General features: G+C 43.7%; 2 protein-coding genes across 8 annotated transcripts in view; both read right to left on the bottom strand.

Moving 5' to 3' along the window:
• Nucleotides 1–1,308: 1,308 nt before the first annotated feature.
• On the bottom strand, nucleotides 1,309–9,098 carry LOC129179228 (oocyte zinc finger protein XlCOF8.4-like). Of its 7 annotated transcripts, none has more exons than XM_054772195.1 (4): nucleotides 8,855–9,098; nucleotides 6,459–6,710; nucleotides 4,647–5,156; nucleotides 1,309–1,985 (listed from the first exon to the last, which is right to left on the bottom strand). In XM_054772195.1, exons 1-4 carry the CDS (start codon nucleotides 8,946–8,948, stop codon nucleotides 1,957–1,959), a joined length of 885 nt encoding a protein of 294 aa, XP_054628170.1. In that variant the 5' UTR covers nucleotides 8,949–9,098; the 3' UTR covers nucleotides 1,309–1,956. The 7 variants fall into 7 exon arrangements, with proteins under 7 accessions (XP_054628170.1, XP_054628171.1, XP_054628172.1 ...); XM_054772196.1 differs by having other exon boundaries at nucleotides 1,309–1,982; XM_054772197.1 differs by having other exon boundaries at nucleotides 1,309–1,982; nucleotides 4,695–5,156.
• A 1,752-nt stretch (nucleotides 9,099–10,850) lies between these two features.
• The window catches only part of LOC129179205 (uncharacterized), a 32,478-nt gene continuing 29,001 nt past the window's right edge, over nucleotides 10,851–14,327 (bottom strand). Inside the window, exon 12 of the mRNA XM_054772131.1 lies at nucleotides 10,851–13,376. Within this exon, the coding sequence (XP_054628106.1) occupies nucleotides 13,129–13,376 (248 nt within the window). The 3' untranslated portion in view covers nucleotides 10,851–13,128. The remainder of the gene's footprint in view (nucleotides 13,377–14,327) is intronic.

The following is a 14,327-nucleotide window of genomic DNA, read 5'->3' as shown; positions in this document are numbered from 1 at the left end:
GCAGCAGCACGGTGGCCAAGACCATACAGCAGTTTAACATCACAGGTTCCACTCAGAACAGGCCTCGCCATGGTCGACCAAAGAAGTTGAGTGCACGTGCCCAGCATCATATCCAGAGGTTGTCTTTGGAAAATAGACGCCTGAGTGCTGCCAGCATTGCTGCAGAGGTTGAAGGGATGGGTGGTCAACCTGTCAGTGCTCAGACCATACGTCGCACTCTGCATCAAATTGGTCTGCATGGCTGTCATCCCAGAAAGAAGCCTCTTCTAAAGATGATGCATAAGAAAGCCCGCAAACAGTTTGCTGAAGATAAGCAGACTAAAGACATGGATTACTGGAACCATGTCCTGTGGTCTGATGAGACCAAGATAAACTTATTTGGTTCAGATGGTGTCAAGCGTGTGTGGCGGAAACCAGGTGAGGAGTACAAAGACGAGTGTGTTTTACCTACAGTCAAACATGGTGGTGGGAGTGTCATGGTCTGGGGCTGCATGAGTGCTGCCGGCACTGGGGAGCTACAGTTCATTGAGGGAACCATGAATGCCAACATGTACTGTGACATCCTGAAGCAGAGCATGATCCCCTCCCTTCGGAAACTGGGCCGCAGGGCAGTATTCCAACATGACAACGACCCCAAACACACCTCCAAGACAACCACTGCTTTGCTAAAGAAGTTAAGGGTGAATGTGATGGACTGGCCAAGCATGTCTCCGGACCTAAATCCTATCGAGCATCTGTGGGGCATCCTCAAACTGAAGGTGAAGGAGCACAAGGTCTCTAACATCCACCAGCTCCGTGATGTCGTCATGGAGGAGTGGAAGAGGATTCCAGTGGCAACCTGTGAAGCTCTGGTGAACTCCATGCCCAAGAGGGTTAAGGCAGTGCTGGAAAATAATGGTGGCCACACAAAATATTGACACTTTTGGCCCAATTTGGACATTTTCACTTGGGGTGTATTCACTTTTGTTGCCTGCAGTTTAGACATTAAGGTCTGTGTATTGAGTTATTTTGAAGGGAACAGTAAATTTACACTGTTATACAAGCTGTACACTGACTACTTTACATTGTAGCAAAGTTTCATTTCTTCAGTGTTGTCCCATGAAAAGATATCATAAAATATTTGCAGAAATGTGAAGGGTGTACTCACTTTTGTGACATACTGTATGTATTCAGGCTCTCATGAGATGTATTCCATTGGAACCTTCATGTTCAAATAAACTAAACCAAACCAAAACAAATGTGTCAGATCATTTTGCCTGACCCTGTATTACAATATTTGCTGGAGGAATAAGCACTCCGAGGCATCAATCAAATGGGATAAGACACTTTATTCCAACAAAGAAGAAAAATTTGGGAATTACAATGGGAAATCTCGCCACAAAACATGTCAACACTGCCACCTAGTGGGCACCACGTGGTACAGAATGTGTCATGAGCACACTGATGCAACTCAGTCAACCTAGTACCGGTACTTATTTGTCACAGATAGGGAGTAGAATGATTTCACCTTGATATGGCCATGAATAAAGGGATCAGTGTTTTACATATAGGGCAGTGTAAGCCCAATTGTATAGTCATTGTATAGACAGTTGATTCCCGTGTTTATCCTGACACAGTAAAAAAAAAAAAACTCAACATTTATAGCCTGGAGGAAAATAGAGCACTATGCAATGATATAAAGGTTTTACAGGATGATCTCAAGGCACAATTGGAAGATAACGCTGCCTTGCGCACCACTCTTGAGGAAGGGAACGAAGCAAAGGGCTCTGAATTACCCCCAGGTCAACAGCCAGGACATCCAGAACAGAGGAGAGCGAGATGAAACGGACGTTCCTTCAACAAAGCAATACATTGCCAATTTCCTACAATCAAAAGAGGTGGATGTACTGCAGATATCGACACCATCGATCCCACTGTATGGCAGAAACGCCACCACACCCATCATCATGGTTAAATTCACCAATAGGGAATTCCAGACTGCACTGCTGAAACAGAGAAAGGAGCTGAAAGGTACAAACGTCTGCATGAATGAGCATCTGACAAGGCTGGAATTAGGAACCCATGCATTTACATTCAATGACATTCACAGTACAACACGAAAGATGGCAGGACAGGAAGACCTGGAAGTGGAAAATACCCAGACTACGAAGGAAGAACTTTCTTGTTTTGTTTTTTTGTTTAAAAAAATGCTTGTAGTGTATGGAAGAATAATGTAAATAGTGAATTAGTGCATGTTGAATACAGGACGTGAACAAATGTATTGCAATTGATGTGAAACGGAGAGGGCGTAGGATTACATAAGCTCTGCTTCTTCCTACTCCTTTTTGTGGAATTGCGAATGAAGCATTTCAATGTAAACTGATGCATGCTGGAAATAAATGAAACCATACGCATCCACACGCTCAGCCTCGCTTTCATCCATTCATCCGTCTTTTGTGCCGCTTCTGTCCTCACTAGGGTCGCCTCGCTTTCAATAAAAAAAGCAAAAAAAACACTCATGGTGTAATTGAGATCTGTAAAGTAGGAAAATATAGCCATCATTCAAAAGTGAAACAAAGACAGTTATCCTCCCTCGCTCCCTCGGCGACAGTGTTGCTTTTCCAACTCCTCCTAACGCTCCGGAATAATTACTTGCTCATTTTGCGGAAAATACACCCGCCGGGATCGCCCCATTTTTGTGTGGAAGTAGAATAATATGACGTCAAACACCCCCTTTGATGTGACCGCGCACTGAGCACAAAGACGAGAACCAGACTTGACTAAGTAAGTTGGGAACCACCGTCACGGTACCGTTTAAGTTTGTTTGGAGAATTTAGGTATTGTTGAGCTGCATCATGAACTCTAAGCCCACATTTGTTGAGCCACTTTAGCAGTAGTGTTCCCTCGCTCCATCGTGGTTCACCCTCGCTGTTTATTATTTTACAGGGTATGAACGCTGTTTCAGGCCGAGCCTGGCCCTTTAAGAAGAATTGCATTGCGGGAAATTGAGTGTTGTCATTCTGTGGCTGTCTCTCTCTCGTGTCTGCATCGCTCATTCTCTCCTGTTTCCTGATTCACACCACTGTCAATCAATCTCATTCGTGCCGCACTGCCGTGTTTCCTGTTGTGTGATCGCTAGCAAACAGCTTGCAGTGACTCTCAACTCTGTATGTTTGCACGTTTTCTCGCCAACAAAACCCACAACGTCGACCAAACGTTCTGCACCCAAAAGGCAGAGGAACTCAATCATCGTACAAAAAGTTGGACTTCTGGACATGCTGAAGGAAGGTAGAAGTTGCGGCTGTAGGGCGCCATTACGTAATAAATTATTCTTTGGTTCAAGGAGGACAAGGAGGAGGAGGAGGAGGAAAATACAACGCAACGGTACACTGGACCGGCGCCAGGACGAAGAGGCACAGTCAGAGGAGTGAAATACGTGTGATTCACTTCCTAATTTCTTGTGTCCAACCTTGTAGGTTGACCATTCAGGTTCAACAAAAGTTTGAACTTTTTTGATAGTCTTTAAACAAGACAAAAATGTGAGAAGATGTTAATGCCTGTCTGAGAAAAGTGTGTAAAGTGTATGGTGAGGGGTTTTACAGACTTAAAACATAATAATTGTGAAAAAAAAACACAGTTGGCTACCTTGCAGATTTCACTTAATTGTGGGCTATTTTGGGAATATATCCCCCGCAATAAGCGAGGGAACACTGTATAAGCCACAGGTCAAGTTTCTTCCCCTGGGCCATAAGGACTGCAAACACACAACCACACACCCCTAAATATGATCCCTTCTACAACAAAACACTAGCTTCACATTCACATTTGTAGGTCTATTTAAATATGTGTACTTTTTCCCCTTGCATTTCCTCATGTATTTTATAAGTGTGCACTGCCGTGGAGGAATACCCCCACAGTTTTGTTGTGTCATACTGTAAATACAATAAAGCCTATTCTATTCCATTCTAATTGTTCTAAATTCACGTCCGTTATAAATGGTGCATATCAGTCGATATAAGACGACACCCTGGACCGCTCACCATGATTCACAGAGGACATGCGGTGTGTTCTCATGTGTCTATACAAAGAGGAAGTCAGAGCAAACGTGTGGCCACATACTGAGCAGCTAATGGGTTTGTCTTCTGTGTGTGTCCTCATATGGGATATTAAATGTACTTTTTTGGCAAAGATTTTACCACAGTCTGAACAACTATAATAGGTTTCTACTGCGTGTGTTCCCTTTTCTTCTGAGTGTGTTCTCATGTGTGACCGCATGTTTGCCTTTTGAGTAAAGCTTTTATCGCAACATGAGCAAATAAAAGGTTTTTCCCCTGTGTGGCTTCTCATATGAATGTTTAGAGTTGTGACTCGAGAAAATGCATCGCCACAGACTGTGCAACTGAAAGGTCTTTCTCCTGTGTGTACTCTCATGTGATTTACCATATCTACTTTTTGAGCAAAGCTTCTACCACAGAATGAGCAACTAAAAGGTTTTTCTCCTGTGTGTGTTCTCATATGAATTACCATAACTGCTTTTTTAGCAAAGCTTTTATCACAGTATGTGCAACTAAAGGGTTTTTCTCCTGTGTGTGTTCTCATGTGTTGCGTCAAATAGCTCCTATAAATAAAGCTTTTAGCACAGACAGAGCAAGTGAAACGTTTTTTACCAGTCTTCTTTTCAGAGCGTTTGCTGTCAGTGTGAGTGCCCATATCACCTTCCCAGTCTGGATCGCTGCTCAAAGGTTCTTGGGTGTCGTCCCCGTCTTCATCCTCAGGAGAATGTGATGTTGTGTCATCACTATCTGATCGTGGAGCTAAGATGTCTGCTTGTGATCCTCCACGGTGGTCTCCAGCGGCTTCTGTTGTCATGTGTTGTGGAGAGCTGCTGCTCGGAGGCTCCGTCCCTCCGTTCTCCTCATTTGAAATGCAATGAAGATGTGAGGACACAGGTGGTTTATCTTCATTGTATTCAGTCTTCACAGAGACACCAGTCAGTGGCAACTTGCTGACATCAGCCTCCTCCTTCCCGAGAAGATAGTCTCCATCCAGAGTGATCCAGAGTTCCTCCTCTTCCTCTTTAATGCGGGGGGGCTGTGGATACTCCTGCTTCAAAGTGGAGATCCCCCACTGCGGCTGACGGAGATGTTCTTCTTGGTGATCCATCATCTGCTGGACATCTGCAGGATAAATAAGAACGATTGTGGAATATGATCATTTAACAAGTTTGTATTAAAGTTAGCTACAGCTCAACTCAACTGGCACACACATGCAGTAACACGGAAACAGAAGTGCAACCTCTTGGTCAGGGCTGCCCATTCCAGTCGTCCCTCGTTTACAGTATTGTGCCTAATTGGTTCCAGACCTGACCGCGATAGGCCAATTTCCGCAAAGTAGGATTCAGTAGTAATAAACGGAATATTTTCATAGTTACAGCATAGAATCCTGTTTGGCTTTTTAAAATACCGTCGTTCCTCGCTACAATGCGGTTCAAGCATTGCTCCCTCTGTCTATCACGGTTGAACTAAAACTAATGAATTCGTTAATATCAGCGGTGAGGGATGCCATTAAGCCGAAGGAGTCCTATCGGGCCTTTTTGGCCCATGAGACTCCAGAGGCAGCTGACAGCCCAAGCGGTTTGCATCTTGGGCAGTCGCCGAGGCAAAAACTCAGACGTCTGGGGAAGCCGTGGAGAATGACTTCAGGACGGCTTCGAAGAGATTCAGCTTGAAGTTCCCTGGCCTGCACATTTTTGAGGATCTGGGCTGGACTGTGAACACTATCCACATCGTGAAAAAGGCCCAGCAATGTCTCTTCTTTTTGGGAATGCTGAGGAGGAACAAACTCCCACCACCTCTGCTGACAAACTTCTACCACTGCGCAGTAGAGAGTGTCCTCACCTGTGGATGCACGGTATGGTTTGCCAGCTGCACTGCACCTGAAAATAAAGCACTGCAGCGCGTCATCAAGATGGATCATCGGCTCCCCACTTCTCCCCACTTCTACTCCAGCCGTCTCCTCCGACGGCACATCAAGATCCGGGATGACTGTGACCACCTTGGGCATTCGCTAGTCACCAGCCTTCCCTCTGGCAGACTCAGAGTCATGAGACCCCGCTCCAACAGACTGCAACATGCAACACAGCTTCTTCCCCATGGCTGTGAAGAGACTGTTGCAGGAACCTCAATACTAATAATATTTTACTATTTGTATTTTATATTATATTTACATTTTTACATTACTGTATATTTAATGACTTATATTTGATGACCAGAACATACTGCAAAATTTCATTCTACTCGCTTGCAATGACAATAAAGCTTCTTCCACATGAGAATAACGCATGTATGCCACATATTTGCTCCGACTTTCCCTGATTTCTAATTACAAATACGCTTGCTTGCCCCCCATCTGTTCTCCGTCACCTGCAACCCAGCAATATAAAAACGTCATATTAGAGGTTATCCGGCTCTTTTGCTCACGTGGACTGTGATGAAGCTGTGAGGGCTCACGTGGTTTGTCTTCATGGTCTTCGGTCTTCACAGAGACACCGGTCAGTGGCAACTTGCCGAGATTAGCCTCCTCCCACCCTTGAAGACACTCATGAGTGATCCGGAGTTCCTCCTCCTCTTCTTTAATGTGGTGGGGCTGTGGATCCTCCTGCTTTAAAGTGGAGCTCCCCTTCAGCGGCTGAGGGGGACGTCCTTCTTGATGACCAAACAGTGGCCGGACGTCTGCAGGACACAAAAGATTTTTATGCTAAAAATTGTGGTTAAATTTACAATACCAGTCTAAAGTGTGGACGTATGTGTAACCCAATCTGCTACACATCGACACTGCACATGTGCACATTGGCTGCCATCTTGGATTTCATATTCACAATGTGACTATTTTGAGTGAAGCATTAAAAAGGCATGAAATGATTATTTAGTTATGGTGACCATTAAAGAGGCTATTATTTTCAGTGCAATGTTATAAGTAACGACAATATTTTGAATTTTCCACCTTACTTCCTGTAACTTTTATTTTGGAAACCGGTTAACAGGAAGTGAATACTGTATGTTCTGATTGGGACTTGATTGTATGCAAGTACAGTGACAAAGCCACAAACTCTCCTTGTGATGTGTGGATTGATACTGAAATATCAATAACTCCGATACCAGGTCTTTACGATCAAAAACGGATTCTCAAATCAAAATATCGATACCATGATACTTGAGTCATTTGAGGTGACATACAGTATACCATTAACAGGAAGACAGTGGAAAGTAACTCAGTGATTGAGATGTTGTCTAAATCAGTGGTCCCCAACCTTTTTTGACCCACGGACCGGCTTGTGTTCCCCAAAATCTCCCGCGGACCAGTGGGTGCGGGGGTTCGTACATTATAGCGATCTATAGCGATCTTATCTTATATATTATGTATTGTGTAAGACATGAATAACATCAAATTAAAAGCACAAAATGAATGCCGACCCACCATCCACTTGTTCAAGCCTGGAGTTTTTCCTGAGAGATTATTACATCGCTGTTTGACGTGTGTGGTAAAAGGCAGTGTGCTAGCATGAATTAACTTGAGACAAATGTGCACATTAGCACTCAATAAGTCATCAAAATTTACCTTTATGGATTCCCGCATAGTATCAGCATTTGAGACCATATATGAGGTGAAAGAAAAATGCTAAAAATACAGTAGTAGTCTATCTGTGCGGCGAGAGAAAGTTAGCACACGCACAATGGACATGCGTCAAGTGACACGGATGTAACAGACGGATGCCACTGTTCAAAATAAAACCTCAAAAAATAAAAAAAATAATGGAAATTATTTTTTCTTTCTTTTGGCCCAGTACCAAATGACCCGCGGCCCGGGGGTTTGGGATCACTGGTCTATATTGTACGTGGTCGGTGGGAACTACTTTTACTTTTGCCTGGGGGGGAGCTGAACGTTGAAGCAATGTATTCACACTGTCGTGATGTGTTGACGGCAAAGGCAAGAAAGCTTTCTCTCTTTGAACGCGGTGGGATTGTTGAGCTGCATTAGCAAGGCTTCTGGCAGGGTGGCACTGCTGCTGAGGTTGGACGTACTAAGACAGTCCACGTTACACAACAAAAAAAGTCAAGCGGCACACACACAAAAATGTCACGGCCCCGCACTGCGGCGGAGCATCGCGGCCATCTGGTTTACGCACGTGTTCCACAGCTTAAGATGCGGTCTTCGTCACGTGCACACGGACATTGCGCAGGGGTACGGTGGGAAACAAATATAACATTGAGAAGGCATCTTTTGAACGCATATGGTTTTGGGAAGCCAAACTCTTTACCTAATTGTCCCCAGTAGCTAAGTGGAGCTACGTTCTTCATCAGAGAAATTTGACCAGAACTGCAGGTGGGTGGTAAGTCGCTGTTAATGGACTAAACACTGCTGATCGGGACGTCGTAGGACTTCATGTCAAAACATCCCAACTATCCCTTTAAGGTCAACAGTGCGAAATGTACATTCAACTGGTCTGAACATTTTGATCAGGAGTGTATGTGGTCATATCGAACATTTGCGCCCTTCTGAACACCGGAAGTGATGCAGATTCCCTCGAGGTCACGTGGTTGCAACACAGCAATTTCCCATCTTTTCGCACGGCGTTTCCACTTTGTGTTTTTTGCAACTGACGAGGCTTTGTAATCTTGGCGGGATATTTATCATGTTTATTAAATAATTGGGCACTTAGAACAGTTGGAGCAGCTAAGAGGAAATGCACTGTCATGAACAAAGAGATGAGTTGGCCCTGCTGCCACAGCTCGACAAAACTCGTTCATGTAGTCTGACTGACTCCTTATATTAAAGATAGAAAGTGTGTTAAATGATTAAATACGCGTAAACATACCTTGGTTATGGAGCACAATGTAAGTTGTGCAAACCTCCGGTTGTCGCTCGCTCTCCTCTCGTGTTCGAGAAACTTCCTCCTCGCCCGACGCCATCGTTCTTTCAAAAAACTCAGAAAGTCGCAATTTGTCTCTTCTTGATCAAACCCCTTCACGGATTTTAATGTTTTTCAATGAGATTACTTTGGGGCCTTCGCCGTTTGCTTCGTGTCGTCTGACTGCTGCGTTAACTTCCGCCTTTTGTTCTTCTTTTTGTTTGTTGACGGTTGGCAAACCAGCTATTAGATGCAATATCGCCCCCTATTGGACTGACGTATGGAAGGGGACATTAGAAAAAATATATACTGTATTTACGCACTAACACACACACACACACACACACACACACACATATGTGTGTATATACACTGCTAAAAAAAAGGAACACTTCAAAAACACATCAGATCTAAACTGGGGGGAAAATGATCTTGAATATCTTTCTTGATAATAAGTGGGTGATGTATTAGTAACAAAATGATGCCACATCATTTTATAGAAATGAAAATGATCACCCTATAGAGGGGGGAAATCAAAGACACCCCAAAAATGAAAGTGAAAAAATGATGCAGCAGACTGGTCCATTTAGCTAAAATATCATTGTAGCAACTCAAAATGATTCAGTAGTTTGTGTGGCCCCCACGTGCTTGTACGCATGCCTGACAACGTCGGGGCATGCTCCTAATGAGACTACGGATGGTGTCCTGGGGGATCTCCTCCCAGATCTGGACCAGGGCATCACTGCGGTACCTGGACGCAGGGAGGAGATTCCAGGAGACAGGTAGTTACTCCAGGAGAGCTGGACAGGGCCAAAGAAGGTCCTTCAACCCTCAGCAGGATCGGTATCTGCTCCTTTGTGCAAAGAGGAACAGGATGAGCACTGCCAGAGCCCTACAAAATGACCTCCAGCAGGCCACTGGTGTGAATGTTTCTGACCAAACAATCAGAAACAGGCTCCATGAGGGTGGCCTGAGGGCCCGACGTCCTGTAGTGGGCCCTGTGCTCACTGCCCAGCACCGTAGAGCTCGATTGGCATTTGCCATAGACCACCAGAATTGGCAAGTCCGCCACTGGCGCCCTGTACTTTTCACAGACGAGAGCAGATTCACCCTGAGCACCTGTGATAGACGTGAAAGGGTCTGGAGAAGACAAGGAGAACGTTATGCTGCCTGCAACGTCGTTCAACATGACAGGTTTGGTGGTGGGTCCGTGATGGTCTGGGGAGGCATATCCCTGGAAGGACGTACAGACCTCTACAGGTTAGATTATGGCACCCTGACTGCTATTAGGTATCGGGATGAAATCCTTGGACCCATTGTCAGAACCTACGCTGGTGCAGTAGGTCCTGGTTTCCTCCTAATGCACGACAATGCCCGACCTCACGTGGCTAGTGTATGCAGGCAGTACCTGGAGGATGAAGGAATTGAAACAGTTGAATGGCCTTCACGATCCCCTGACTTAAACCCAATAGAACATCTCTGGGACATTATGTTTCGGTCCATTAGGCGCCGCCAGGTTGCTCCTCAGACTGTACAACAGCTCAGGGATGCCCTCACACAGATCTGGGAGGAAATGCCACAAGACACCATCCGTCGTCTCATTAGGAGCATGCCGTGACGTTGTCAAGCATGCATACAAGCTCGTGGGGGCCACACAAGATACTGAAAAGCATTTTGAGTTGCAGAAATTAAGTTTTGGAAAAAATGGACTAGCCTGCCACATCTTCATTTCACTCTGATTTTATGGTGTCTACACAATTGAGCCCTCTGTAGGCTGAACACTTTTATTTCCATTAAAAGACTTGGCATCCTTTTGTTCCTAAGACACTGCCCTGTCGTTATTTGTATAGATATCCAACTTCATATTGAGATCTGATGTACCTAATGTGTTTCTTTAAAGTGCTCCTTTAATTTTTGTGACCAGTGTATATATATATGTATATATATATATATATGGGTCAAAGACAAATAAGGAATTTAAATATAAGGATTTTAAATTGTATGAAAGTGTTGACTCAAATGAGATTCATTTTAAGAATGAGAAATGCATATTTATTGTGGAATGTGTGCAAAATGCATGAAAATTGTCCTTCCCGAGTTAAGGGAACGGATATCCAATGTTAGAGTTCACCAACGCCTGTCGCCATAACAAACTTTTGCTGGACGATAATTGTCCTGCAAATGATTGTCGATAATCGATATTATTGACAACATTTTTGAGAACATTTTATCATGAATTATATGGCATAAGGCGAGTACATCATATCAAAACAATAAACTATAATTTCTCAAGAGTGACATTGTAATTGGAATGTCAACAGCTTATGATTAAATTAAACAAACAGCATCATAAACTAAACAAACAAAGACAAAATACTCAATGAAAATAAAATTAACTCAGTATCTTTCAGCAAAAATTGCACTTCAATAAAAATCACAACCAAAAACAAAACAAAAAAAACGTCTCTGTTAAGAAAAAAAATACACTCCAATAAAAAGCACACACACATGGAGTTATGTAATGCATGGTTAAAGAAATGGAGGGGGTCATATTTGAGCTGGACCACGCATCTGTGGTGGTGGAGTAAAATTTCTGATGTCAACACTTCTTTCACTTGATTGTACCGTTTGTGACACGTGCATGTACGTTCTTGTTCTTGTCTGTCAAACATTTCCCCAAATGTTGGCTGTTGAACTGTAATGAAAGGTCACATTTCTTTCGCAATGCAGTGAGTGACACTGTTTGCGAGCACGCACCATTCTGCGTTGTTTTGTTTATGCTTACTTTGCTGACCAAACGCCTCAGGAAGCGTTGACCGTAGAGACGAAGGCTCCTTTCCACCTCCGTCGGTAGGTTTTGTGGCATTCGGCTTTGCAGCCATCGCCTTTGTGCCTTCATGTTTGCTTGCTTATGATGTTAACTTGCTGCTAGTACTCTGTGTATCCACAGACTAGTAGCCCTGCCTTCGCATACTGGGACAAAGACGCTGAATAGCTGAGAGGGGGGCTCACTCTCTCTGCTCATTCCACTATAGGACCAACATCCATGATTGTCATCCAGCCTGTTTAATAAATTTATCAAGGCCGGCAAAATTATCAGCTTCATTTTTATAGATCGTGCCATTAATCCACATATTGATTATTGTCACAGGCCTAAGTTCAACAAACTACTACTGCTCAGGAATTTTTTTTTTTCATCAAAATGGAATTATTTGTAGGTGCTCTTGATCATAAAATCCATCCATCCATTTTCTACGCTGATTGTCCTCATTAGCCTATCCCAGCTAACTTTGGGCGAAAGGCAGGGTACACACTGGACTGGTCGCTTGATCACACAAGTCATGCCAAAATAGAAAAAACTGAATTTTGTATTAAAATTAGAGCTGTCAATCGATTTAAATATTTGATTCCAATTAATCACATCTTGTCATTAGTTAACTGATGATTAATCACATTTAATCATAAGTTGTTATGTATACTAAGTAGGTATGTACATCTCTTTGTGGTAAACGATTTGACATGCAGCTATGATAACTCCATCAAATTTTATGTAAAGGGATATCAATTTTGAAAATATGGGCCATTTTCTACAACAAATAATATACATTTAAAGAAACCTCCTGGTTTTTGCATGTTCAGTGCGAGCGGCGTTTTGTCCACTTTGTCCCACGCTGTACAGATAGGCTGCCATACTGAATTTTGACCCTTTTTCTTTCACCTCTTTCACCATTTGTTTGGTACACAGCCTCTCTGAAAACCATCTAACATGGCTTTGAAGTTAATCAAAACACCCTTTCCTTTGTCCATTTCTGCTCTGTATTTGTTACCGCTAGTGGCTCCATAGTCACTGCTGCTTCCTGAAACTACGGTGTAGGCCGAGGGTCAAACATGACGTGCGTTTTGGAATTGAATTTTCCATGTTTCCTTTTTATGCTGCGACCACATGCTTTGGAATGTTTCCCAAACTTCTGACTTCTCAGATAACATTTCACTTTGATACCAATTTCTATGAGAAATGGATTGGCTACCGTGCCACAGCAGATGGTGACTAGTCTAACATTCGTTATCATCATTATCTCTCCTCCACACTCTCTTAGCACAGGGTCTTCTCAGGCTGTGTACCAAGTCCCTACTGTACGCCCCATGCATGCACGACTGTACTCCACTCCACCCAACCAACAGCATCTTTATGTATTAGGGATGATACTACTGTGGTTGGGTTCATTGACAATGAGGACGAGTCAGTGTACAGAGTGGAGGGAGAAACACTGTCCCTCTGGTACCTGGTAAATAACCCGCCTCTGAACATCTGCAGGGCAAAATAACTTTTTGTGGACTTTCCGGAAGCACAGACAAGACCACTTGCCCCTCCTCAACGGAGAACGTGCGGCGACTGTGACCACTTTCAGGTTCCTGGGTACCCACATCTCTGAGGACCTCTCCTGGACACACATCATCATGGCCATAGTGAAGACGGCCCAGCAGCAACCTGGAAAGAAAACTGCTACTGGTCTTCTGTCACTCCTCTGTGGAGTGCTCACATACTGTGTGAGCGTGTGACATGCTGACTCCACAGCTCAGACCAGGAAGGAGTTGCACAGTTATCAAGCCAAGCCAAGATTTTAGCACAGTCTGAATCACTAAAATGGGTTTCTCCTGAGTGTGTTCTCATGTGTGACACAGCACGTGAGCCTTTTGAGTGAAGCTTTTATTGCTGTCTGGGCAACTAAAAGGTTTTTGTCCTGTGTGCGCTCTCATGTGTGTCTTGATACATGAGAAAATGGATCGCTACAAACTGAGCAACTGAAAGGTTTTTCTCCCGAGTGCGTTGTCACACGTGAAGCCACATTTCCCTCTTTCGCAAAGCTTTTGCCAGTTTGAACATCTAAAAAGTTTTTCTCCTGTGTGTGTTCTCATGCGATACCATGGTTGACTTGTGAGAGAATCCTTGACCACATACTGCGCACGTGAAAGGTTTTTCTCGGGTGTGTGTTCTCATATGTGACACCATATTTACCTTTTTCGCAAAGCTTTTACCACAGTTTGAACAACTAAAAGGTTTTTCTCCTGTGTGCGTTCTCAAGTGTGTATTTAAAGACGAAGTCTGAGAAAATGTGTCGCCGCAAACTGAGCAACTAAAAGGTTTTTCTCCTGTGTGCGTTCTCATGTGCGTATTTAAAGATGACGTCTGAGAAAATGTGTCACCGCAAACTGAGCAACTAAAAGGTTTTTCTCCTGTGTGTGTTCTCATGTGTGATACCATGGTTGACTTGTGAGAGAATCCTTGACCACATACTGTGCACGTGAAAGGTTTTTCTCCAGTGTGTGTTCTCATATGTGATATCATATTTATCTTTTTGGCAAAGCTTTTACCACAGTTTGAACAACTAAAAGGTTTTTCTCCTGTGTGTTTTCTCATGTGCGTATTTAAAGACGATGT

This window comes from Dunckerocampus dactyliophorus, chromosome 4 (genome assembly GCF_027744805.1).
Source record: "Dunckerocampus dactyliophorus isolate RoL2022-P2 chromosome 4, RoL_Ddac_1.1, whole genome shotgun sequence".
In the NCBI taxonomy this organism is placed as follows: domain Eukaryota; kingdom Metazoa; phylum Chordata; class Actinopteri; order Syngnathiformes; family Syngnathidae; genus Dunckerocampus; species Dunckerocampus dactyliophorus.
The sequence above is the reverse complement of the archived record's forward strand: the minus strand, read 5'-3'. Positions and strand labels throughout refer to the sequence as shown.